This window comes from Chamaea fasciata, unplaced genomic scaffold, assembly GCF_029207755.1.
Source record: "Chamaea fasciata isolate MVZ Bird 193981 ecotype frontalis unplaced genomic scaffold, bChaFas1.0.hap1 SCAF_7, whole genome shotgun sequence".
Classification (NCBI taxonomy): Eukaryota; Metazoa; Chordata; class Aves; order Passeriformes; family Sylviidae; genus Chamaea; species Chamaea fasciata.
Window position 1 is genome coordinate 60,452,378 of NW_027094092.1, and position 26,021 is coordinate 60,478,398.

At 49.8% G+C, this 26,021-nt stretch overlaps 1 protein-coding gene across 4 annotated transcripts in view; it reads left to right on the forward strand.

The window, feature by feature from the left end:
• FERMT2 (FERM domain containing kindlin 2) overlaps positions 1 to 22,488 on the forward strand; it is a 50,681-nt gene extending 28,193 nt beyond the window's left edge. Inside the window, exons 5-18 of one of the 4 annotated variants that reach the window (XM_066189121.1) lie at positions 2,597 to 2,731; positions 6,235 to 6,267; positions 6,715 to 6,940; positions 7,065 to 7,167; positions 7,642 to 7,749; positions 9,355 to 9,489; positions 11,122 to 11,171; positions 13,334 to 13,458; positions 14,800 to 14,906; positions 15,283 to 15,504; positions 17,887 to 17,907; positions 18,365 to 18,489; positions 19,002 to 19,143; positions 21,053 to 22,488. In XM_066189121.1, coding sequence (XP_066045218.1) covers positions 2,597 to 2,731; positions 6,235 to 6,267; positions 6,715 to 6,940; positions 7,065 to 7,167; positions 7,642 to 7,749; positions 9,355 to 9,489; positions 11,122 to 11,171; positions 13,334 to 13,458; positions 14,800 to 14,906; positions 15,283 to 15,504; positions 17,887 to 17,907; positions 18,365 to 18,489; positions 19,002 to 19,143; positions 21,053 to 21,226 — 1,706 coding nt within the window. In that variant the 3' untranslated portion in view covers positions 21,227 to 22,488. The remainder of the gene's footprint in view (positions 1 to 2,596; positions 2,732 to 6,234; positions 6,268 to 6,714; positions 6,941 to 7,064; positions 7,168 to 7,641; positions 7,750 to 9,354; positions 9,490 to 11,121; positions 11,172 to 13,333; positions 13,459 to 14,799; positions 14,907 to 15,282; positions 15,505 to 17,886; positions 17,908 to 18,364; positions 18,490 to 19,001; positions 19,144 to 21,052) is intronic. The other 3 variants (XM_066189122.1, XM_066189123.1, XM_066189125.1) reach the window with 3 other exon arrangements.
• The last annotated feature ends 3,533 nt before the right edge of the window (positions 22,489 to 26,021 follow it).

Sequence of the window (26,021 nt, forward strand, 5' to 3'; positions counted from 1 at the left end):
TGTGTGGAGCTGGCTGCACTCAGCCTCTGGGTATTTATTGCTAGAAATGGTCAAAAGGTTGGGCAGGTGGTGGGGGCAGCTATAGTGGGATGATGTGTGTGGAGTGATGATAAATCAGGGTTAAAATAAGGCTGAAATTAGATAAAGCTTCTGTATAAAAAGGAATGAAAATAGATAAATGATACAAGAATAAGTATCTCTAAATGCAGAAATTAAAAGTTTAAAAAGTTTATATATAAAATAAAATATAAATATATAAAAATCTATATATTTTATATAATTTTATAGATTTAAAATCCACATAGATACCTAAATCTATATATTTTTAGCCTGGAAGCATCCAAGGCCAGGTTGGATGAGGCTTGGAGCAACCTGGGATAGTGGAAGCTGTCCTTGCCCATGGCAGAGGGTGGAACAAGGTGGACTTCAGGGTTCCATCCAACCCAAACCATTCTAGGATTCAATGATATGATTGAAATAAATAAATATAAATATATAAATAAAAATAAAGCTTTAAAAATGATGCTTTGTAAAAATAAGTATATATCAATATATATACACAATATTTATATATATAAATATATATAAAAATATGGTGTGTAAGTAACTACAAGAATATAAATAGAAATAAATTGCAGCTGGATAATGGTTTGGGACGGGACACCTTCAGCATAAAAGATGGTTAAATCCAGAAGTGCTCAGCCTCTGGATTCAGGAATGCCAGAGCTAGTGGGATCCAGCCCTGAAAATCACCTGGATGGGGCGAGTTCCCAGTGCGGTATTTCCCAGCTTGTTTGCAGGAAGGAAAGCTGCTGGTGTGGGTGGGCGGTGTGGGGCTGTGTCCTGCTCAGGTCACGTGCTGGGGACCAAATCCCAGTGTTAATTATAATCCTGGGAGCGCTCAGGGAACTCCCAGCAAGTGGTGAGATCCCAGCCCTGATCTCCTCGCTGGGATAATGGCTGATTGTGTCCTTCAGCATTCCCTGGGTGGGAGAATCCGGCCAGCTCCTGTCTCCTGATCTCTCCTGCAGCAGGGATGGGACATGGGGCTGCTCTCCATAGGGCATTCCAAAGGGAAAGATTTGCAGTTGAGCATTTTGGGGTGATAGGTGCAAAAAACAGGGCAAGAAACAACACAGGAGCTTCAGCGTGGACAGCCAGCTGCAGAGGAGAGTCCAGAACTCCTTCCAGGCTCAGGCATGTCCATAATTTCCACAGAATCATCAGAGAATCACCGGGTGGTTTGGATTGGAAAGGACCTTAAATCCCATCTCATTCCACCTTCCACTGTCCCAGGCTGCTCCAAGCCCTGGCCAACCTGGCCTTGGACAATTCCAGGGATCCAGGGGCAGCCACGGCTTCTCTGGGAATTCCATCCCAGCCCCTCCCCACCCTCCCAGCCAGAAATTCCTTCCCAATCTCCCATCCATCCCTGCCCTCTGGCAGTGGGAAGCCATTCCCTGTGTTCTGTCCCTCCATCCCTTGTCCCCAGTCCCTCTCCAGCTCTCCTGGAGCCCCTTCAGGCCCTGCCAGGGGCTCTGAGCTCTCCCTGGAGCCTTCTCCTCTCCAGGTGAACATTCCCAGCCCTCCCATCCTGTCTTTTCCCAACCCAAGCTGTATTTCAGAGCTCTCCAAGCTTTTTGCAGCCTTTTACATCTGCAGTTGGATGCTCCGTGCCCGGGTGAATCCTTTTCCAGGTCAGCTCCCACACACTGACCGAGCACAGGGACCCCTGGACCCGCTCCAGCCCCTCAGTGGTTTCAGTGGTACAACAGACAGCAGGCTCTGCTTTTCCAGGAAACTCCTTCCCACTTGGAACTGAGTGCAGCAGACCCAAAGCACTGCCTTGGTGGAAGATGAAAATTCCCTTTCTCCTTGCTCCCCATATTCCCGTGGTTTGAAACACAAACACAGTGGGATGCTCCTGGTTTTAAATGGGTTTTACGTTCTTCAGGTTGGTCCCAGGCAGGAAAATGGGAGAGGCCTGCTGTGAGAAAAGGAAACACTTCAGCCAAAATCTCTTTTAAAAGTGGGTAGATTATAGGCTTTAAACTTCTCAGTCTGACGTGTAAATAAATGGCTTAACTCTTGGATTGCTCCTATGGAAGTGAGAGGGAATGGCCTGTTACCTACATGGCTAACTGTGCTGATTTCTATGATTTCTATTTCTATTATTTCTATTTCTTTATATTATTGTGCATTATATTATTTATAATTTTATATTATTAATGTAGGGGTTTATTATTTTTATCTTTTCCGTTTAATGTATGAAGGTGTTACTGGGCTCAGTCACAGGGTCTGCCAGTGCTCACGTTTACATTTGAGTGGCTGTGCCTGGGAAATTCCACATTTTATCCAAATATTGTGTTACCTTTCCAAGGACAGTACTTGTTTCCAACAGGCTCGCGGGAAAAATACCCTCAACTTGATTTTTAACCATTACAGAGCAGGAGATTCATCCAAGGGGGAGATATTGGACATTGCTGGATATTGTTCCTAATGGGAGGATATTCTTCTTTTCCCCCTTTTTTCTCCTTTTTTCTCCTTTTTTTTTTCCCATCCTGCCATTATAAAAGTGGTCCATTTTCCCCTGCAGACATCAGGCATCCAGAAGAACTCTCCCTTTTGAGGAAACCCAGAGATCCATCAAAGAAAAAAAAGAAGAAGTTGGACGATCAATGTGAAGACGACACCTTCGAGCTGGAGGGGCCGCTGATCACGCCGGGGTCCGGTGAGCTGGGGAAAAAAAAATGGGAGCAGGGGAAAAACTGGCACAGCAACGTGGGGCTGATTGAATTTCTTAAGGTCTGTGCAAGAAACAGACCCCAAATCCATGGCACAAGTCCTGGCGGGCTGCAGCACTCGGTCACACGGATGCATGTCTGGAGCTGGAGCTGTCACGCATTCCCGGGAGCAGAGCAACCCCAGGCTTCACAGAACAAGCCAGAGCCCGAGGGTGGCCACTTGAACACTCAGATCCTGTTGCTGAGAGCTTTTCTTACCCTGTTGAGAAAGGAGTTAAATGGAAAATCGTTCCCAATGTCACATTCCTGGCGTGGTTTAGGCTGTGCCACCGTTCTGCTCCGTATTTACAGCCCAGCAAGGGCAGCGTTTCATTAATTGCTTTAGTGTTGCCTTACATGAATGGTGTAGCTGTAGACTCTGATGCTAAATAAATCTCTTTATTGCTGGGGGGTGGTTGGCCAGATCTGGATTCCAGATCCAGAGCAGGACTGGGAAGGGAATTTCTGGTGGAGTAACATCCCTGATGAAGTAACAGCCCTGCAGTTACCACAGGCAGCAAATTGATGCAGGTGTCTGCAGGCAGAGGGGTTTTTCAGCTTTTTTCCATGGCTGCTGGAAGTCTTGAAGGCAAATGGCAGGCGTTGAAACCGTAATTTTGGCCAAGTGGGAGCACTTTATCCCAAATGGATTTGTGGAGAAAGCCGCGGTGGTGAGCGGGAGGAACGTGTCTGGCTGCCAGAGCTGTTGGGTTTAAATCCAGCAATCCAAGGGCAGCAGGGCAGCTTTAATTAAAAAAAACTACCTTGGAGTTGTAAAGTTGTATTAATTGATGTTAAATCAGCTGCAGGGAAGGTTGTGGAGTGTGGTTAATGCCGGTGGTGGCACAGGGCTTGCAGAAAGGTTTTGGCTGCGCAGGGTGATGTGCACCACGGGTCTGGAACAAGGAAAAATAATCCTCCTTCTGCTCTGATCCCACTCTTTTTCCTCTCAGCTACTTAAAAATACTTCTGGGCTTGTCCTCTTCCACTCCTGGCTCAGAGAATTCGGGCAAGGCTCCAGTCAATTTTCATTTCCATTTGGCATTTTCATCCTGAAAGTCCGTTCTAAGCCCTTCCAACAGCCAGTGTTCACAGAGAGCATCTCTGTTAGATTAATAGCAAAGACTTGGCCTCCTTTGGGGGAAATGTATGCAAAAGCTGGGGTCTGTTTTAATTATTTATGGCTCTTGCAGTGAGTCACTTGGCTGGTTTTGCTCTCCTTGTGAATGAAATCACTCACAGCAGGTTGAATTCCTGCCTGTTCAGGTGCCATTCGATAAAAGTCGCGGGTTTCATCTGAATAAATCATTTCCAGCCTTGTTCCAACATCAGTTTGTGCGCTGAAAGCTTCTGGAAAACTAATTAATAATTCAGGAGGTGCTGATTTCAATGTCCTGGGAGTGTTTTGTCACTGAGCACCCCAAACCTGGCAGTGAAACCATTTAAATCCCGGTGGGCAGAGTTGTCAATACACCCACAGGATGTGTTGCCCAACACTTTCCATTAGAAGACCTGTAGTCACTTGTTTATATAAATTAGCCAAATTTGTAGCTATTTCTGCTGGAACTTTCCATGACACTGCCTGCCTGGGGCAAATTTTTTTTTTTAAGGGAAGCTTCTTTTGAGATGTTTCAGGTGTTTGGAGAAAGGGATGAGGAGAACAGTGCAGGGGAAGCTTTGCTCTGATGGAGCAGACACTCAGTCAAGGAATGCGAGGGATACTCATGGAAAAACATGCCCAGAATTCGGGGCAAAAAGTGGGATTTTTCTTTTGTTGGTGCAGTTGATGCTCAGCCTTGTGTGCTCGAGCCACGTGAAGGCTGAAGCTGCAGCGAGGGTGGATGGGGAGGAGGGAAGAGCTCTTTTGGGAAGTGGCTTATGGATGGCGATGGGGGTTTATGGCTGGTTTTTGTTGGAGTTCTCTGCTCTAGTACTGTCACAATCCATGAAGGGAGCACCTTCCTGCTGCTTTTATAATCACAGGATAGCTCAAGTGGGAAGGGACCCTACGAATTGTGGAGTCCCAGCTCCCAAAGTGCAAGTGCCTGGTCTAAAAACCTGGAAATCATCCCTGGCCTTTCCCTTGCAAATGAAGGTGCATTTTTCCATCCCTTGACCATTCCTGCTGGTTTTTTGCTCATGCCTGGTTTGTTGGATCTGTCTTGGTGACGGGTACCCATGGTGGTGACAGATACCCATGATGCTTCCAGGTCCCCAAATGATTCATCCAGACTGGGCTGTCAGCAAAAGAAGCAGGAGCATTAAAAGCATCCTTGTTTGCTGGTTTTCGCTTCCATTTTCCACCCTGCCAGGCAGTTTAGAATCAGGTTTGCAATTATTTGGAGTTTCCTAGCCACGATGTTGGCTGTCACTGATATTGGTGCTGCTGGTTCACACTGTTCTTCCTGCTCCTTGAGATGCTCATCCTGAAAAATGAGGGTTCAGGAAGGTTTTTCCATTGGTTTGGTCTTGGACTTTTCCAGCCTAGCTCAGTTTTCTGTCATTCCTTGGCCAAGAGATTGTGCGGATGGTTTGGAGCAAGGAGCTGGAGTGTGGCCCGAGGTGGTGGCTCGGTGCACTGGGTCATGATTTAGGAAGGACACAGCCCTTTCCCAAAAATCCAATGTGGTGTTGGACCACCTGGTTCTGGAGGGCAAATTTGTGCCCAGCAAGTGATGCTGAATGAGCTCCTTGCCCGATGTGTGTGGAATGTGTGTGGAATGTGTGTGCACTGGAATTCCTGGCATCAGGAGACGGCGGTTGATCCTCCCTTATTCTGAAAATCTGGATTTTATATAAAAATTCAGTGTCCCTGTGAGGTGAAGAGGAGCTGTTTCATTGGATAGTTTGGGATGGAAGGGACTTAAAGCACTTCTCATTCCGCACCTTCCAGAGACCAGATTGTCCAAACTCCATCCAAGCTCTCCTGGAACACTTCCAGGGATGGGGCAGCCACAACCTCTCTGTTAAGCTCTCAGCTATTTTGAGCTATGAGATACCAAACTGGATTTGGGGTTTTTTTTGTTTCTCTTCACATTAATAATTTTTAAATGTTTGGGTGTTTCCATGTCTGCTCTGAGTCGGTACGAGCTGTGAAGCTTCAAAAGGCCTGGGAATAACATGTGCTTTGGGATCAGTTTGGCACCACATCGCACCACTCAGCGCATTAATCCTGAATTTGTGTGGCCACCTCAGCAAGCTTTTCCATCCGGGAATGCCACATTTCCACGCCCGGCTGTCCTCATAGCGTGAATAAAATAACAGGAAGTCACTTCAGTCGCTTGGCTGCCACCAGCGCTGCTGCAAACGCTCCATTCCGGTGGTTCAACTTCACCTGTGCTGTTCTGCCCTCTTTCCAAAAATGCCCATTTTTGGCTTCTGTCCTTCTCCTGCTCTCCGGGTGACTTTCTCTCGCCTTCTCACTTTCCCTCCTTTCTTTCCCTCTCTATAGGCACCGATATTCTTTACATCGGCCCCGTCAAAGGTGAGCTCCACCTCAATAGGACTTTTGCCCTCTGCCTGTGGTCTCTTTGGCTGCACCCTTAGTTTATTTTCCTGCTCCTCTAAAACTTTTGACTTCCAAAATCTTTAAGCAACAGGTAATGCCGGTAAGTCGGGGGCCACTCATGTCCCAGGTGCCACAGAAGCTCAGGGGGCAGGAGCTTCCCGGTGTGGGAGACCTGAGTCGTTTCCCATCATTTGGGCTGGAATGAGTTTTCCATCAGTTTTGCTCTTGGAGAAGAGCCGAGAGAGAGGATAGGGACAGGTTTTCATGGGAGAACAAGCAGCGCAGTGTTTTCCCGTAGCGGAAAGATGGAAAGGGAAGGTTTTTCCATCCGCCGGCTCCGGGTTTGCGCGGAGCCGGCGTGGCCGGGAGCAGGCAGGGCTCGTCCCTAGGCTAATTCCCGGCTTTTATTCCCCTCGCTGGTAGGAAATATCTATTCAAGCCCAGGACTCTATAGCAAAACGATGACGCCGACCTACGACGCCCACGACGGCAGCCCCCTGTCCCCCACATCCGCCTGGTTCGGCGACAGCGCCCTGTCCGAGGGCAACCCGGGAATCCTGGCCGTGAGCCAGCCCGTCACCTCCCTGGAGTCCTTAGCCAAAATGTACAAGCCCCAGACGCTGCTCGATAAGGCCAAAATCAACCAAGGGTGAGTTCAGGAAATGAGGATTTGGGGGGGGTTTTTTTGCTGATTTTTAATCATGTTCTCGAGAGCGTCGCGGCAGCTCCGCGAGAGCGTTCCGTGTGTGTTATCCTGTGTTGGCAATTCACAGGTGGCTGGACTCATCCCGATCCCTGATGGAGCAGGAGGTGAAAGAAAACGAGGCTTTGCTACTCCGGTTCAAGTACTACAGCTTTTTTGACCTGAATCCAAAGGTACCAGAGCTCCTTGTTCCGCTTGCGTTTTGAAATTTCCATCCTTTGGAGCGAAGGATGTCCAGATCCCTAACGTGCTGTTGTGTTGGTAAATCTCCCAAAGAACGTGGAAGTTTGAAAATTGGTTGTGCGGACATCAAACCCAGGATTTGTGCTCCTATATACCAGGGTTTTTAGGTGTTGCTGGAGGTGCTTAAAGAGTTCTTAAAGGCACTTCTTGTCAGTGGCAGAGGATGTTCGGTCATAGATCAACGTGTTGTGTTGAGAAGAGAGATCACAGAATCCCAGAATAGTTTGGGTTGGAATGGGTCTTAAAGACCATCTCGTTCCAACCCCCTGCCGTGGGCAGGGACAGCTTCCAGGGATCCACTTCCAGATCCGGGTGCTGGATCCACCACAGCACCCAGCGGGTGGGGTGGTTTGTGTTGAGCTGGGCTCCTGGTTTTCCAAGCATTCCGCGTTTCTGTGCCGCAGTACGACGCGATCAGGATCAACCAGCTGTACGAGCAGTCCAAGTGGGCAATCCTGCTGGAGGAGATCGAGTGCACGGAGGAGGAGATGATGATGTTTGCAGCCCTGCAGGTGAGAGACAGCCCCAGACGCCCCTGGGTTGGGTTAGACGTGATTGTGTTTGCAGACCTCTCTGCTCATTAATCTGATGAACGAAATTATGGAATCCTGGAATGGTTTGAGTTGGAAGAGTCCACAAAGCCCGTCCAGTTCCAAGCCCCTTCCACTGTCCCATGGTGCTCCAGCCTGGTCTTGGATATTTCCAATGATGGGGCAGCCACAGCTCCTCTGGGCAGCCTGTGCCAGGGCCTCGCCACCCTCACAGCCAGGAATTCCTTCCCAACATCTCATCTAAACCATCCCTTCCTCCGTTTAAAATTATGTTTTAAGCCTCACCTTGTCTCTGGTGGGAGCTTGGCCTTCTCGTGCTGGTAGAAGTTGGATCATTTCCCACCTCCAGATCCTCACTTGAGTTTATGAGATAATTTAAATATTTGCCACTGATTATCCCTCATGAAAAAGAACTTGACCTGCTCTTACCAAACATGTTTATATCTATCTTAACTTTTAGTTTTGTCCTTCTTAACCCATCCCATACGAACACGGGGTTACTGAACTGGGCCTTTCTGGCCCTCTGCCCCCAAACCAGCTGGGGATAATCTGTGGCTTTCCCAGAACTATTTATTTATCTGGTTTTATGAAATACTCCGTGTCATTTGGCATAAATGCTCCACCTGCTATTGACTTCCATGAGAGGGATGGCAGGCATTTGTTCTGTGTGGTCTGGCACACCTTGGAGCTGTAGGATGCAGAAATATCCCCCTCAGGAGCAGGGCTGCCTGCTCCAAGGGCCCCTCCCAGGAAAAATAACGAGAGGAAAGCAGAAATATAATGACTCAGTTTACATCCAAGTGCTCCAGAGTAGGTTGGGCACGGTCCTTCCTGTGAGATTTTATGGATGTTTTGGTTTTCTGGGGTGAAAACAGATGCAAAGACGTAGAATCCTACAACGGTTTGGGTTGGGGTTTAAAGGTCATCTTGTTCCGTGCCCTGCCATGGGCAGGAACTTCCACTATCCAAAGTTGTTCCAGCCCCATCCAACTTGGCCTTGGACACTTCCAGGGATGGGGGATTTTACAAATATCCATAAACACCTGGTGGGGGGCAGGAAATGGGGTGGAAAGAGGTGTCAAGTGGCAGGAGAAGAGGCCATGGACACAGCCTGGAACACGGGAGGATCCCTCTGCACATCAGGAATCATGTTCATACCAGGAGGTGACTGAGCACTGGCACAGTTTGCCCAGAGAGGCTGTGGAGTGTCCATCCCTGGAGTTATTCCCAAGCCAGGTGGATGTGGCCCTGGACAACAGCTCCAGGTGGCCCTGCTGGAGCAGGGAGTGGGACCAGGTGACCTCCAGAGGTCCCTTCCAACCTCAACCCGGTGGAAAGAGCAGCTCTGCCCTGTGGGGTCCAGAGATCTCCTTCAGGGGTCGGTGCCTGGAGACTTCTTGGGCTGGAAACATCCGAGGTGGTCATTCCTGACCCAGCAAACCCTCCCAGTATTTGCTGGCCTCTGCTCCTGGTTTCCCACTCCGCTTCCCAAGCGTGGCGGCGATGATCCCCTGGGATCCTGGGGTCACAGGAGCATCCAGGGGTGACCCTGGCCTTGCCTTCCAGTACCACATCAACAAGCTGTCCATCATGTCCTCGGAAAACCACCTGAACCACAGTGACAAGGACGTGGACGAGGTGGACGCCGCGCTCTCGGACCTGGAAATCACCCTGGAAGGTGGCAAGACGTCAACAATCCTGGTAAGGGCTGCAGGGAATTTTTCCAGGCATCCAACCTCATTTATTTCCCTTTTCTTTTTTCTTTTTTCTTCTAATTCTGATGAGAAAGTTGCGCACACCCCAATAATATTTTCTTTAAAATACAAGGATTTTAGATAGCAAGGGACAGTTCTGGAAAGAAGGAACCCTGAGCAGCATCTGGAAAAGTCTTGGAGGAGCCAAGACTTACTGATCCCCCCACTGCACCAAGCCACCCTCCTGATGAAATAATGGAAAACTAAATGGAAATTAAGTTGGTTTTTATCCTCACTACTGACTTTCCCAAATAACTGAGTTTTCCACATTGAGGTTCTTCTTCCACTGTTTCTAATTCACGTTTTACAGCACCTAAAGCAGCTGCTGGATTTTCAGAACTAATTTAGGCTCACGAAACCCTATTTTTATTAGGTTGGATTTTAGCCTAGGTCTGTATTTCAGAGCATTTGGGGGTTTTTTCTTGATATTGAAGCCGTTTTAACACTGGTTTTCCACCTTTAAAAATATAAAGCCTGAAAATTAAAGTGCATTAAAAGGACTCAGTCCTGTCAGCCTTGGCCCAGCACAGCTTTTCCAGGCATTTTGCACGTTTAAACCATCTCTTTCCAACCCTAAAATCTCTGAAATTTTCCACTTTTCCACTTCATATAATTTTTTAAGTGTTTCTGACGGGTCCTTTTGAAGCTACATCCATCCTTAGACGCTTTATTGGCATTAACAACAGCAGAGCTTTGCAGTATGAACCAGAAATTACAACAAATCTTTATCACCAAGACATATTTTCTAATTCCTTTTGCAAAACCAGATTCGAAGCACATCACTGAGGAACAGTCCCTGCCAGGCAGGAGTGAAGAGGACAGTGATTCATCCAAAAAAACCCGTCCCTTTCCGTAGGGCTTTGTAGCAGGAGCCATTTCCAGATGCATTCGAGTAATTGAATACGGATAATGGGCAATTACTGGATTGTTTGTTTAGATTCTGCATTTTTTTCCCTGTGGTGTCTGTAAACAGTTTCTCATTGCAGACTGAAAGTAAACTGTCCTGCTACTGGAAGCTCCTGGAGCAATCCTCCCTTTCCCTGTCCCCCAAATTTTATTTTTTTTTTACTTCCAGCTCCTGGGAATTAAAAGTGCTACCCTGATGCAACAAAAAAAAAAAAAAAAAAAAAAAAAAAAGGAATTTAAACTCAGTATTTTAAAAAATTCTGGGGAGGAAAGAAAATTTTTCCAGGCTTATAAATCCCGTCCCCAGTCAGTTCTCTGTGGAGGTGCCTGTTCCCCTTTTGTTTGGAGCATCAGGAATAACTGAAGGGAGGAGAAAATTCCCTGTGCAAACGCTGCTGCCGTGACCGCCGGTGACCCCGCGGCTGGGAATTGGCTCCAGCAGCAGCAGGAATTCCTCAAAGGGAAACCAAGCCTTGTCCTCTGCTTTCAAAACAGCAGAGCTGGGCCCTGGATTTTTCACTGCTTCCTTCTCCTGGGAAGTGGCTGGAGCTTTCTCAGGAGCAGTTTCACAACCCCTAAGCCCTGCTGGTGCTCCTGGTTCCCTCCCCTGCGCCACATCCCTTCCCTCTTGATCCCACTGCTCGGAGTGAATGGGATAATCTTTGATTTGCAGGGTGACATCACTTCCATCCCGGAGCTCGCCGACTACATTAAAGTCTTCAAGTAAGTGCTGATGGGAAGAGCTGCTTGTGGAACTGGTAATGGCTGTGAATAATTAATGGTCCTTCCTCTTCTTTTTCATCTCCCGGCCTTACGATACTCAAAATATTCAATACTTATGTTTGATTGGCTCTTAAATACAAAATTCCAGGTGTTTTCCTGCTCTGGTGCATCCCATAGCCAGCAGTGTGTGCTGGGATGTTTCTTGAACACATTTAACGCCCAGGAGAGAACAAACCATCTTAAAATGAGGAGGAAAACCTCCCTCAAAGACTTCTCCTGGTCTGCGGGAGGCTGGAGGAATTCCACCCAGCCGGGGTCCCGGTCTCTCCATGCCAAAAGGAGCAGGTTAAGTTGACTCTGCCCCTCTCCCGGCTTGCTCAGGATTTAGGGGGTTTTTATAGCTTGCTTTGACTCGGTTGGTGGTTCATGGAATCGGGGAACGGCAGCGTCTGGACTTGGAGGAACATTTTTGGCAGCCACTAATGTCTTTTGCAATTTATTGCCTGCTGCAGTGAAAGTTCTGGAAGCTGGAAACACTTGATGGGATTTCACAGCAGAGCTGTATGATAGTGGGGGGAAAAAATGCTGCAGAGAGTGAAGTAGCTCTGGAACAAGCCTTTATTTTATGAATTGTTTGGTTCTGGAGCCAGAACCTGGCACTCTCTGCTCTGAAAACTCCTTCTCCCACTCCGGAGGTGAATTAACGAGGTCTCTGCCTCTGTCTGGGCTTGTGGTCTGGCTTAATTGGGGCAAAGTTTCAAGGCTGTGCTTCAGTGCGTGTTTCTTCCCTCCCTTGAACAAACAAACAAACAAAAACTTGTTCTTCCCCTTGATCTGCTGATTTGCCAATCAAATTAGGCACCACTCTGGTAGCTAATTGCCTGCAAATTGGAGCACCAGGGCATGGAGCAGCCAGGAGCTGCTGGTTCCTCACTCAGTGCAAGCCCTGAACCCTGGGGCTGGGCTTTGAGGCTGTCAGATTGAACACAGAAATCAGTTTGCTCCTAAAAAAGGGGCTCAGATGCTATTTTAGTGCCAGAAATCCAACGTAACTGGTGCGATGTTTGGAGCTGTCCCAGCTTTGCATGTGCCACCCGTCACATTTCAGCTGGAGAGGAGAACTGGGGGAGCAGTGCATGTCCCTTGTACTCCATATGTTTAACTCCTTTAAATGTGTCCCAGTATGGGCCTGGTGTTGGCTGTAGAGATTTGGAATGCTTCTCTCTCCACTGCCAGCCAGGTTACCGCCCTTGCCAGCTAAAATCAGAGAATTCCAGAATGTTTTGCGTTGGGATGGAGTTTAAAGACCTTCCTGTTCCAACCCCCTGCCATGGGCAGAGACACCTTCCACTGTCGCAGGTTGCTCCAAGCCCCATCCAACTTGGCCTTGGACACTTCCAGGGGATCCAGGGGCAGCCACAGCTTCTCTGGACACCTTGTTCCAGGGCATTACCACTCTAATAGTGAAGGATTTCTTCCTAAGATCTCATCTAAACCACTCTCAGCAGCTGTTTCTGAGATGAAAATATAATAAATGCGTGAGAGGCTGCAGACCTAACATTAGAAAAAGGTTTAGAAACCAGGGAAGGTTAAAATATTCCAATACTCGGAGCTCTGTGAAGGCTGTGGGCTTGTGTTGGGATGAGTTCAGGGTGCTTCACTCTGCAAGGCCATCAGTTCTCCTGCAGAATCAAGCAAAACCCGTGGCTTTCTGTAGAAAAGAGCAGAACCTTTTGTGCTGTGGAGTGTTTTAAAAGAAAACAAGGAGTGCACTCAGGCGTGTGCGTGACCGACACGTCCTTGGAAGTGCTGCTTCCCCTCGGAGCCTCAGAAAAGTGGTTCCAGTTTTATGTGGTGGCTGGAGAGGCAGATTTTGGAGTGGTTCGTGGACTCCTCTGTTTTTGTAGCACAGTCCTCCAGCTCTCCCCACCTTGCCCCAAATTATCTCCCTGGGACTGAAGAGTTCAAACTTGGAACTGGAGCTCAGCTCCCCCAGCCAGCACTGAAGGGATGGCTGAGCCCCCAGGCAGGGGTGGGAATAACCCAGGCTGCTGACAGCAGCTTGCCAGGGCTGAAATTCTGAGGAAATGCTGAGGTTTCCCGGGGAGCAGCTTGTTTTAGGAGCTCAGACCAAGTGAGATGTCCCTCCACGTCTCCTGCAGGCCCAAGAAGCTGACGTTGAAAGGCTACAAGCCCTACTGGTGCACCTTCAAAGATACCTCCATCTCCTGCTACAAGAGCAAAGAGGAATCCAACGGGACTCCTGCTCACCAGATGAACCTGAGAGGTAAGAGAAGCACAAGGCTGGGGTAAGAGAAGCTGCTTTTTATTCCGGGAATATGCTGCTCCTCCCGCATCTTGTTTTCCCACTGCTTTATGGCCTCGGAATTCCATCCCGGGGTTGGGTAGAGTTGTGTAAAGGAATGAGGTGGCTGGGTTTGATATTGGGGCACAGACTTGGACTTCTGAGTGTGATTTCATGTGATCCCATGGGGAAGCATCACCACCCCACCAGTAGCTTGGGAAGAGAGCTTGGAGAACCACAGAATGGTTTGGGTTGGAAGGGACCTTCCAAACCTTGGTCCAACTTTCCACCTGCCCTTCTCCTTTTTGGACTGCACTGACTCCCACGGCAGAAACTGGAAGGAACAAATCATCTTCTTCCTCTGCTGCCTTTATTTCTCCTCCTGCTGCTGGTTGGGAGCAGCCTCACTCCAGAGCTGAAATTCCTACGGTGGCAGCCTGTCCTTATGTCAAGCGAAACATTCCTGCTCCGGCAGCCGTGGAGCTGCAGTGAGTTGGTCTGTTCTCCCCGTGGAAGCAGGAGCAGGGGGGATTCCAGGTGACCTCAGGCTGCTGTGGGAGCAAGGCCTGGCCCCCAGGACCTTTCTTTGAGCTTTTGACAAATCTGCTGTGACGGCACTTTCCAGAAATCTGGGAGGCGGCGTTGATGCCGTGGCTGGGTCGGTTCATCGCCCCCTGTGTTTACACAACCACTTGGAATTCTCTCCAGGCACCAGGAGCAGGAGCTCACACCTCGCTGCTGGCTGCAGCAGCCAAATTATGGAATCCCTGAATGGTTTGGGTTGGAAGGGACTTTAAAGCCCATCAGTTCCACCTTGCTCCCATGGGCAGGGACACCTTCCACTAAACTGGGATGGTCCAAGCCCCATCCAGCCTGGCCTGAAACACTTCATGGCATCCCATCGTTCATAGAGGGGTTTCAGGGTGAGAGTCAACACCCATCCAGTCACCTTTTCCTGTCTTTTCATGGCGATTTTGGGGTGTTTGCCAGCCACTGGATCCATTTCTGATGCCAGGCAGGATCCAGGAGTTCTGTGGGTACGCATTCGCTTTTGCTCCATTGCTTTCAGATCAGGTCTTGCTTTTCCTCCCTGTTTTCCTGACATCCTGGAAGAAGGAACATCTGACACGGGTTTTTTCTCTGCTGTGTGGAATGTTCATCCCATCAGAGGTGTGGGACAAACCTTGGGCAGCACTGAGATGCCACCGGAGACCCTTGAGTCTGGGAGCTTTGCTCTTTGTTTTCCTATTTTTGCTTTCTTTGCCACTTTTTAAATCATAGTTCCTCACATCCCTGCTAAACACAGCCTCTCCCTCATTGCAGGATGTGAAGTTACCCCTGATGTGAACATCTCTGGTCAGAAGTTCAACATCAAACTCCTGATTCCAGTGGCAGAGGGGATGAACGAGATTTGGCTGCGCTGCGACAACGTAAGTTCATCTCTTGGATTGGCCACCTCTTCACCCCTTTGCCCACCATCCTGCTCTGGTGCTGTTCTTCAAAAAACAAGTAGAAAATGGAGTCACCTGTCTGATCTCAGCATTCCAAATGTGCTCCAAGTCACCTGCGAGTTTGGAGCAGAAAATCAGCCTTGGCTTTGTCGTTTTGGTTGCTTGGTTTTTGGCCACACACGTTTGGTTGTCGTGTGGTTTTTGGCCACACTCTCGTTGGGTTTCTGCCTGTCTTTGCGCCTGTTGGAGTCTCCTGAGGCTGGGAGGGGAATGAGGGCTCCATGGGGTGTTTCCTGAGGGGTCTGGTCGTCCCCCCATGGCTGTGACAGACACATGTCCCTGTTTCGGGGGGCAGGAGACGCAGTACGCCAGCTGGATGGCCGCCTGCCGCCTGGCCTCCAAGGGCAAGACCATGGCCGACAGCTCCTACGGCATGGAAGTGCAGAACATCCTGTCCTTCCTGAAGATGCAGCATTTGAACCCAGACCCGCAGCTGATCCCAGAGCAGATCAACACCGACATCAACCCCGAGTGCCTGGTCTCTCCTCGGTACCTGAAGAAGTACAAGAACAAGCAGGTAGGCGCTGCTGTCGGCGTTGGTCGGGCTGGACACGCGTCCCGGCAGTGGCTGGTGTTTAACACGGCGTGGTTTGGATGTTTTGGATGTCCTCACTCACTGGGATGCACGTGGTTACTAAAATGAGGTGGGACTGAAGGGTTTGGTATGGATCCAGCACCTGGGGATGGCACCCAGCACCGGGGTTCTGCCACGTGCTGTGTGAAGCGCACGGACACGGCGGGGAACCTTCAATTGGAAATAGACTTGAAATTGGTTGATGTTTATTTTAAACACATTCCGGGAACGGTTTGGGCCCCTGCTGATAATGGTTTGGCCCCAGCTGCCCCATCTCTGCCCGGTGCTGGGGTTAAAACCCCTTCCCCTGCACAGAATCCATGGAGAAATCCCCGGGATCAGCGGAGTTGCAGTTGCTTGCAGTGCTTTATCCACACTTGGCTGTAACACGGTTTGCATATTTCTCTCTTTGCTTTTCCACTGCTTCCAAATGCCAGTCCTTGGAACGTTGCTTTGGTTTTGAGTTGCTGTGACTCGTGCTTGAACTCCATCCACGCTCCATCCGATCCCTGCCTGACAGGGCTGAACTGTTCCACACTGGGAATAAATGCAGGATTCTCTCGAAGAGAGTTATATGTCAGAACAGCAGTGAAAATAAGGAAAGCATTGCTCCATGGCCTTTTGGTGACTTAAATCCTTCAGGCTGCTGGCTGGGGCTGGATATGATTTCTCCAAGCCCAGAAGAAGGCTGCAAGTCAGAGAAGCCGGAAAAATATAACTTTTTATTGGCACAGCACGATGATTTCCTGGCAGTGGAGTTATATTTTATATAGCCCTTATTATTCCCCTGAATAAGCCTTTATATCCACTTGGATGGAGGAGAGGCTGCATAAATATACTATTTTAACATATATATATAGATAAATATATATTTATATATATAAAATACCTTTGAAGTTTCCGGTAAAAGAGAGGCACCTGGAAAAATATTAGCTTGGAAAACTTGCTTACTGTACAGGTATCCTGGTTATAAAAGTAAAATCCATGGAATGGCAGGGATGGGCACGATGGGGATGATCCCAGTCAGGACGTGGCCATGGTGTGGACACCAGGGCCCTCACAGGCATCAGCTAAGCAGTGGATTTAAGATTTTCCTTGGTGGCCAGAGGCAAAGTTTGGAGCAGCAGAGGATGTTTGCTGAGAGGAATGAGGGATGGAGGCTGCAGGAATGTCAGGAATTCGACCGCAAGGGTCCTTCAGTGGCCCCGGCACAGGGAAGGAGGAGGAGGGGAAGGAGGAGGCTGTACAGCCCACAGGAGGTGCTGGAATAGGAATTGGCCGTGGATTTATGGAGCCTTTGTGTCCTCACCAGCCCCAAACTCACGGGGGTGATGTTTGTCTCCATGTGCAACGGTGTAGGGTTGGCAGGTTGGGATTGGAAGCACCAAATCCTAAATGAAAATAAACAAAACCCAACCCAAAATAAGGATTTTCAGAGCTCTCAGATGCCCTGCCAGAGTTTGGCGTCAGAGCCAGCAAGGACAGACACATCCCTGGGAAGCGCAGCTGATGTTCCCTTCATCTGCTTGTTATCCCAAAATATATAATATTTTATCCCAATAATATTTCCCTGGAAACAGTATCTCAATCATTTCTCCACATATCCCAAATAGAAGGATCTGCTGAGCTCGGAGTGAGCTCCTGAGCTTCCTCTCAAGCTTTCCCAGCCAGGGAGTGGCCTTGTGTTTGTGTAGAGACCTGGAGAGGGAAGCGAGGACATGAACCCACCTCAGACCTGGCAGCTTCACCCTCCCCTTCACCCACCAGCAGGACCACAGGATCACAGAATATCCTGAGCGGGAAGGGATCTACAAGGATCAGAGTCCAGCTCCAGGCCCTGCACAGACCCCCCCAACAATCCCACCCTGGGCATCCCTGGCAGCGCTGTCCAAACACTCCTGGAGCTCTGGCAGCTTTGGGAATGTCACCATTCCCTGGGGAGCCTGGGCAGTGCCCAGCATCCTCTGGGGGAGGAACCTTTTCCTGAAATCCATCCTAAACCATCTCAGGACCGAAACCATCTCTCCACAACACCAGGACCCAGCTGGGATCACTCCAGTGCTCCAGCAGGGCCGGCATGAGAGGCCGATCTCCGCTCGCTTGTCCCTGCTCACATTCCCTTTGGCTGCTTTTCCACCTAAGGAATTGTGCATGTGGTTTGGTTTGGTTTGGTTTGTTTTATTTTTTTTTTTGCTTGAACTTTGGTTTGCAGTTAATTTACACTTTTTCTTTGCTTTATTGCCATATTTCTGATTGCTTTTTTTTCTTTCTGCCTCCTTCTCTTTATTTTTTTTTTTTTTTTTCATTTCGCCTTGCCATCTTCAGCCAGGCTATGTAAGAGACTTGGTAAGTGACAGCAACAATAAAATTTAAGATAAACTTAAAATAAACTTAATCTAGAACCCCTTTGGTTTAGAGAGCAGCGGTGAAAGCACTAACAAAACCTGCACCCTCCCCGTGACACTTGTGCCCTGGTTGGTTTTTATAACGGTCCCCAGTGATTTACGGGGTGAAACTGGAAACCCTACACCAGAAATTTGCCTCGTTGTTTGCTCACATCCTTAAAGTTCCCAAGAGCATGAGTGGCTCTTTGCCTCCAGACGGCTCTGATCTGTGTTTGCTTTCCTGTATCTGGAGATGGGAAGCTCCACGTGAGCTGAAACAAAACCTCAGGGGAGGAATTACTGATTTTCCGCGCTCGGATCCGCGGCGGCTCCTGATCGCCTCCGGAGCCGCTCCCGTGCGCGTGACAGCGGAGGTGGCACCGAGCTCCCCTGACCCCGCTGTGTCTCACCGCCCGCAGATCACGGCACGCATCCTGGAGGCTCACCAGAACGTGGCCCAGATGAGCCTCATCGAGGCCAAGATGCGTTTTATCCAAGCCTGGCAGTCGCTGCCGGAGTTCGGCATCACGCACTTCAACGCAAGGTGGGCGGGGCTGCGGGGCTGGGCTGGGGGCTAAAGAATATCCACTGTTCTTTAGTGGATACAGGGAGTGGGTTAAATATCCTGCAATCATTGTGGAATGGGTTAGGTTGGGTTGGGTTGCATTGCATTGCGTTGCGTTGGGTTGGGTTGGATTTGGTTGGGTTGGGTTGGATTGCATTGGATTGGGTTGGGTTGGGTTGGATTGAATTGAATTGGATTGGGTTGGGTTGGGTTGGATTGGATTGGATTGGATTGGATTGCGTTGGGTTGGATTGCGTTGGATTGGATTGCGTTGGATTGGGTTGGGTTGGAAGGGACCTCAAAGATCACCTCGTTCCAACCCCCTGCCATGGGGAAGACCGTCCCTGTGGACATCCTTGCCTGGGGAAGTTGCACTGCAGCTGAAATTAAAAATACGAGTTTTTAATGATTTGTAAAAGCGATTTTACAAGTCAAGTCAGCTGCTGGGTTTATGTGTCTCACAGGCTTGTTTCTGTCAATCCCTCTGCCAGGTTCCAGGGTGGGAAGAAGGATGAGCTGATCGGCATCGCCTACAACCGGCTGATCCGCATGGACGCCAGCACGGGCGACGCCGTCAAGACCTGGCGATTCAGCAACATGAAACAGTGGAACGTGAACTGGGAGATCAAAATGGTGAGATGGTGTCTGACACCCCGTCCTCTCCCCCTGCTCCTGTCAGTGAGACAGGCACCACTCCCTGGACTTCAGGGAGTCCTGGAATCCCAAATGGCTTGGGCTGGAAGGAACCTTAAAGCTCATCTTGTTCCAACCCCCTGCCACGGCAGCAAGACCTTCCACTATCCCAGGTTGTTCCAAGCCCTGTCCAGCCTGGCCTTGGACACTTCCAGGGATTCAGGGGCAGCTACAGCTTCTGTGTGCCAGGGCGTCTCCTCCCTCACAGGGAAGAATTCCCAGTTCCCAATCTCCCATCCATCCCTGCCCTCTGGCAGTGGGAAGCCATTCCCTGTGTCCTGTCCCTCCATCCCTTGTCCCAAGTCCCTCTCCAGCTCTCCTGGAGTCCCTTTAGGCACTGGTGGAGTTACGTGTGACCCTCAAGAAAAAACCCTGAATCTTTCTCTTCTGTAGTCAGGAATTATTTCCTCCATTCTCTGAACCCCACACAATTAAATGAAGTGAAACCTCAGCCCTGATGCTCGGGCTCCATCCTAACCCATAACACAAATACACAGGGCCTTATCCATACTAAAATTCCTTTATTTGCTATACAACTCAGACTTTCATGTAAATAGCAAAAAAAACCCGAGTAGTTATTTCCCCAGGCTCTGAGAGGGGCTTTTCCCCTGCTGTTACATTTGGATGCACAAATTTTTGGGCTCCTTTTTGGCAGAACACCCAATTAAAATTGCCGGGGATACATGAGGGCTGTTCTCCTGCAGTTTGCAGCTCATTAAGAGTTGCTGGAAAAGTTATTCAGTTTCCCCCTCTGCCTCAGAGTCATTGTTTTGACTCAGTTGCAAGCCCTGATATCCCAATTATCCAGCTTGGATACTCTGCTGGGAATCCCATCCCTCCTGCAGAGCTGTCAGTGATGGGGGTACAAAAAGAGAAAGGGCCTCAATAAATGAATGGTTTGTTCAGTCACTCCAGAATGAGCTCCCCCAGCCCCCATAAAGTACTTCTGTGGCCAAAATTCCGCTTAGAAAACCAAGGAAAAGTGGAAAGAAAGCCCAGACTTCAACAGCTCTGTGCCCAATCCCAGTTTCTCTGCAAGCAGGGAATGTGTGGCCACGTGCTCACCATGGAGAGGTGGAAACACACTGGGGGATTGTTTGAGTCACGGGGGAGTACAAGGGGTGATGGTAATTTAAACAAACGGATGGATAAATAAATAAATAGAAAACAATAAAAAAGGTGGTAGAAGGTATTTCAGTATCTAAACATTTGAATAAAAGTCAAAGGATATTTAAAGGGGGGGAAGGAACTAGTAAGGATCTTCAAGGCCAAATCACCATTCACAGAATCCCAGAATGGTTCGGGTTGGGGAGGGACCTTAAAGATCACCTCATTCCAACCCCCTGCCATGGCAGGGACACCTTCCACAAGCCCAGGTTCCTCCAAGCCCCATCCAACCTGGCCTTGGACACTTCAGGGATCCAGGGCCAGCCACAGCTGCTCTGGACACCCTCTGCCAGGGACTCCTAGCAGGAATTCCCTCCCAATCTCCCATCCATCCCTGCCCTCTGGCACTGGGAAGCCATTCCCTGTGTCCTGTCCCTCCATCCCCTGTCCCCAGTCCCTCTCCAGCTCTCCTGGAGCCCCTTTAGGCCCTGCCAGGGGCTCTGAGCTCTCCCTAGAGCCTTCTCCTCTCCAGGTGAACATTCCCAGCTCTCCCAGCCTGTCAGAGGAGCTTCAGCTCCTGGAGCATCTCCATGGCCTCTTCTGGGCTCACTCCTATATTGGCACCACAGAATTTTGCTTAGGCACTGGAAAATCATCCCAACACCCAGAAAGATCAGGGAGAATGGCGGCAGCAGTTCCCTGGGGAAGGGCAGGGCGGGGCTGAGCCGTGTGTGCCACGCAGGTGACGGTGGAGTTCGCGGACGAGGTGCGGGTGTCGTTCATCTGCACCGAGGTGGATTGCAAGGTGGTGCACGAGTTCATCGGGGGCTACATCTTCCTGTCCACGCGGGCCAAGGACCAGAACGAGAGCCTGGACGAGGAGATGTTCTACAAACTGACCAGTGGCTGGGTGTGAGCCCCGCCAGCCTCGCCTCACAGGAAACCCCCACGGCCATATTCATGTCTAACTTTCCAAAGCTGTCCTTTGAGATAATGCTGCTTAATAAAGTAAGCTTGAAATATATCTTTTTTTTTTTTTTTTTAATAATTGGATTTTTGGTTGGGGTTTTTTTGTTCGTTGTTTTTTTTTTCATTGTTGTTGTTTTTGTTTTGTTTTGTTTTGCATTACCAGACCAGTTAATCTGTGTGCACTAACGAGCACTTCTGTTAATTTGCTATAACCAGACCGTGTCTGGGCAGGGTGACCCACAGATCCAGACTCCGATGAGCAGATCAGGATAAAGATTTAACTGACTTTAAAAAGCCAATTTTTGAAGAGAACTCTAAGCCATCTTCTTGTAAAGCCATCCAGGGCTAACCTATATGAAGTCTATTTATCATGTTTAATGCATGAGTGTTCTATTTCCTTCTTCTTTTGTGTTTTTATTCTGTACATTTGACCTGTTTGAAGTCGTCCTGCTCCCGAGCAGAGCTGCCATCTCTCCTCTCACACTACACCAGGACTCCGAAGGTGCCTGACATGACTTTGAGAATAGTTTTGTGTGGCCTCGAAGATTATCTTCTGTTAGTCTGTTATAGCTTGGTTTTATTTGTTTAACTTGCCTTTTGATAATCATTTATATTGTCTTCCTTTTTTTTTTTTTAATTTTATTTGTACACCGTATTGTATTATGACACTTTTAGTATTCACCAGCATAGTCACTGTTCCGCCTCTGATATGCAAATTTTTTTTCATTATGATATGAAGTAAAAGGTTTATGAAGTAAAGGTTTTTGTGTAACTAATGTAAAAAAACCCACAAATTTTATAAAGTTGTACAGTTTTTGTAACTAGTCTCACAAGCCAGCTAGGATATTGCATAGATAAGCAGTAACTGTAGGATGTCTGGAAGGGGTACGGGGACAAACCAAGGAATAAAAAAAAATAATTTAAAAAAAAACCCACAAAAAATACAATTTCAGTCCAGTAACTTTTGATCTAAGTTAAAGGGGATTCCAGAGCTGTGCCACAACACCCTCAGTAGCTGATCCCTGGGGCCAGGACTGCCAGGTTCATTAAGCCATTCCCACATTAACACTAACAAGGAGGGATCCCGTGCCCAGCTAATGCCAAGGAATAACCAGTGTTGCGTCCCCGTAGTCCGTGGTATCAAGACTATGTTCAAATACATTTTATTTTAAATAAAAGTCAAATCTTTTATTTAACATTCAGCTGCCACTCCTGGTTTTTGGGGTCTAACTGTGCTATGGGAAGGCCATGAACAGCTCCTGTAGGATGGAGGCATCCCATGCCAGCCTTGGGCTCCCTCCTGCTGCCTTATTTGCTGAAACAAATGCCACCAAAAAAAGTTACAAAATTCTGGAATGGTTTGGGTTGGAAGGGACCTTAGAGATCATCTCATTCCACCTCCTGCTAAGGACAGGGACACTTTCCATTGTCCCAGGATGCTCCAAGCTCTGTCCAGCCTGGCCTGGAACATAGAGAAGCCACAGCTTCTCTGGTCACCCTGTGCCAGGGCCTCCCCACCCTCTCAGCCAGGAATTCCTTCCCAATCTCCCATCTATCCCTGCCCTCTGGCAGTAGGAAGCCATTCCCTGTGTCCTGTCCCTCCAGGTCCTTGTCCAAAGTCCCTCTCCAGCTCTCCTGGAGTCGTCCCCTTTGGGTCTCCTTTAGATCCCCCTCCCTGGACAGGCAGTGGGAAGCAGCCCAGGGATTCAGGGAATCACAGGATCTAAGCCAAACCCACTACTAAACTATGTCCCCACATCCCCACAGCTTTTACATCCCTCCAGTGACTCCACTGCCACCCTGTGCAGCCTATTCCAGTGCCTGACCATCCTTTTTCCATCCAGGAAATGCCCCTAATATCCACTCTAAGCCTCCCCCGGCACAAATTCACCTCCCCATTTCTGCAGTGATCCTTTCACACCCCGTGCCCCGGGACGGGCTGCACCCTTGCTCCATATAAATCCAGGATAAGGGGTGGCCTGGTGGGGCTGGGCCATTCCTCCCACTCCAAGAGGAGCACAGCCAGGGTGGAGCAGCACCCAGGACGTGCCAGGGATCCTCCCAATCCTGCCCCACAGCCACGGGCTCGTTCTTGGGGATGCTGCAAGTCCGGGCAGCTCCGACACGCGAGCGCAGGGCGGCGAGCACGCTCCTGGCAGGCAGCACCAGGAACAGCTGCAACAGCTCCAAAGCTGGGTGTGTGATGGGGATGGCTCCCTGAAAAATACCCACCTCCGACTGCCTGCCCAGCCTGAGGTTAGGCAGGATGGGGAGGTGAAAAGATGGACCAAGCGGCCTCGGTCCATCCGTCCCCGGGCACCTCGGCAGGGCTCGGCCTGGCCGTGCAGCTGGGGGAGGTGATGAGGCAGGAAACGCTGAGCAGAAAAGCAGAGGAGGTCGGGGAAGGGCCATGGGAAGGCAGAGGCTGCTGACAACCACAGCCCTGCCCCACACGGCCCCCCGAGGCTGGGAGCTGGGACAAGCCGGGTGGGAAGCGGGGCTGGAGCTGCAGGAAATGGGGAAGAGGTCACAGGGGGTTCGAAGTGATCCAAAGGAGCCTGCTGGGTTCTCCAGGATCTTTCCTAGATGAAAACGTCCTTTCTCCTTGGATGAAAAGATGCCAAGTGGTAATGAGATGTTGGAGTGGAGCAAGGATAAAAAAAAATGATGTGGTTTTCCTAAAATCTGGAGGAAGACCAGATAAAATAGGGCACAGATGGGAATGGCCACACGCTGAGGATGGACAGCGGTGAGGAGGAAGCATGAGGAGCACACTGGGGAAGGGATTAAGGAGGGAAATGGTGAGAGCTGGAACCCATGGGAAGGGAAGGATGATCCACCTCAGGGACAGGCAGCAGTGAGGACAAAGAGGTTTGTGGTTGTTTGCTCCACGATCCTAAGCCAAAGGAAAACGAGGATGCGGTGGGCACAGAGGGTTTCCAGGGATGTGGAAATCACAGGCCAGGTGGGTTTGGGGCATTTGGGCATTAAAACCAACAGCAGAGGATGAGGGAGGTCTTGGGAAGACAAGACACAGCCAATCCCAGATCCTGCAGCTCCAGCACTGGGAGAAGACGCAGAGATGGATTTTGCTGACACAGGGAAATCTGGCTGTGGTTGTTTCCTTTGGGTAATCAAAGGAGTAACTCAAATTAAAACCCAAAGCAAAACCCAGGAGAAGCCAGCCCGTGGGTGTCCCCAGCCCTCGGGGTGACTCAGCCTCGGGGAGGAAAAGCTGTCACCGCCTGGCATCCACAACCCGGGGGCTGTGCTTGGGAAAGAGGAATTATTTCCAACTTGCAGTGATAAGCACACGATGGGGAGGGAGATTCAAAGCCAACAGGGCTGCTCCAACCTCGGTTTAACAAAATAAGTGGCAGAGATGCCTGAAAACGGGAGAAGTGCAGCCCTCCGACAGCAGCGGGGCCAGGGGGATGATGCTCCTCCCTTTTGCTGACCCCGCTCCAGGACCTTGAGGAGGGGAAAAGGAAAAAATAAATCACTTTTTGGCAAAAAAAAAAGCGCACTGATGCAAACCGGCTGCCAGGCTGAAAATGCACTTCTTCGAATGCAGCGGGGGGTTCGGATGCCTGTGTGAGCCAGGCATGGCCTGGGGGGTCGGCTGGGATTCCTACGGCGTTTTAAGCCCCAAGTAATTTAATACCGTGCAGATGGGCGAGTGCCGGAGCGGGGTTCGGAGCGCGATCGGCGGAGTTTTGGATGCGGGAGAGGTTTGCAGACGCACAGATATTTGAAAAACACAGCAATAAAAGGAATATCTCCCTAGCAGAGCTGTCCCCTGCAGCAGGGAGGGGGTGAGAGCTGGGTATTGAGACATCCTGCTGACAGGAATTGATGGAAAAGGGACATTTGGGGAAGCTGCTGGTTTGCGGGGAGGGGGAGGACAATCACTCCCCACCCTTGGAAATTCTCAAGGCTGCGTGGATGGGGCCTGAAGCAACCTGGGATAGTGGAAGGTGTCCCTGCCCATGGAAAGGGGTTGGAAGGAGATGATGTTTAAGGTCCTTTCCAACCCAAAACATTCCATGACTGCGATTCTCGGACACAAACGGATCCCCAAGCGCTCCAAAAGGAGCTGGGTTGTTCCCTACACCCAGGACACGTGGGTTTCCAAAAGCCCTCCCGTTCCTCCCGCCCTGGGACGGTCGCCCCAGGGGCTTTCCTGTGGTGAGCAGAGGCTGAAAAAAGCTCCTTAAATGAATCCATAGTAAACCCAACGCGGATGAGTCACTGCAGTGTCTCGGGAAGCGCACTGGAGACTTTCCAGCCTTTAGGCCGGGAAGGGGCTCCTGGGTGGCCACCCTGGCTGTGTGCAAAATCATCTCCCAAATTCCCGGTGCTCGCACCAAGAGGGAATGCGAGAGCTTTATCTGACCTTGCCCTGCCTTATCCGACCTCTCCAAGCTCCTCGTGGGGTTGAGCATCCCAGGGCTGGGACCAGCAGCACCTTTCACCCTGACCTGCCCCACTGAGGGCACTCAGGACCACCAGGGATTTTCCTGGAATTGGTTGGGGATGCAGGAAAGGCAGACCTGGTGTCGCCAGAGCCAGGATCCAGCGCTGAGCTGGAACCGCACACGGATGTGGATGTGCCTGGCTCCATCTGGCTCAGACAACCCTCATTTCCCAGGTGTATTATCCCTCGTCTCCGAGGCAGGAAGGGATGGTGAGGATCCAAAGCCCTCCAGAGTGACGGCACCAGGAGCGGTGTAATGGGTCTG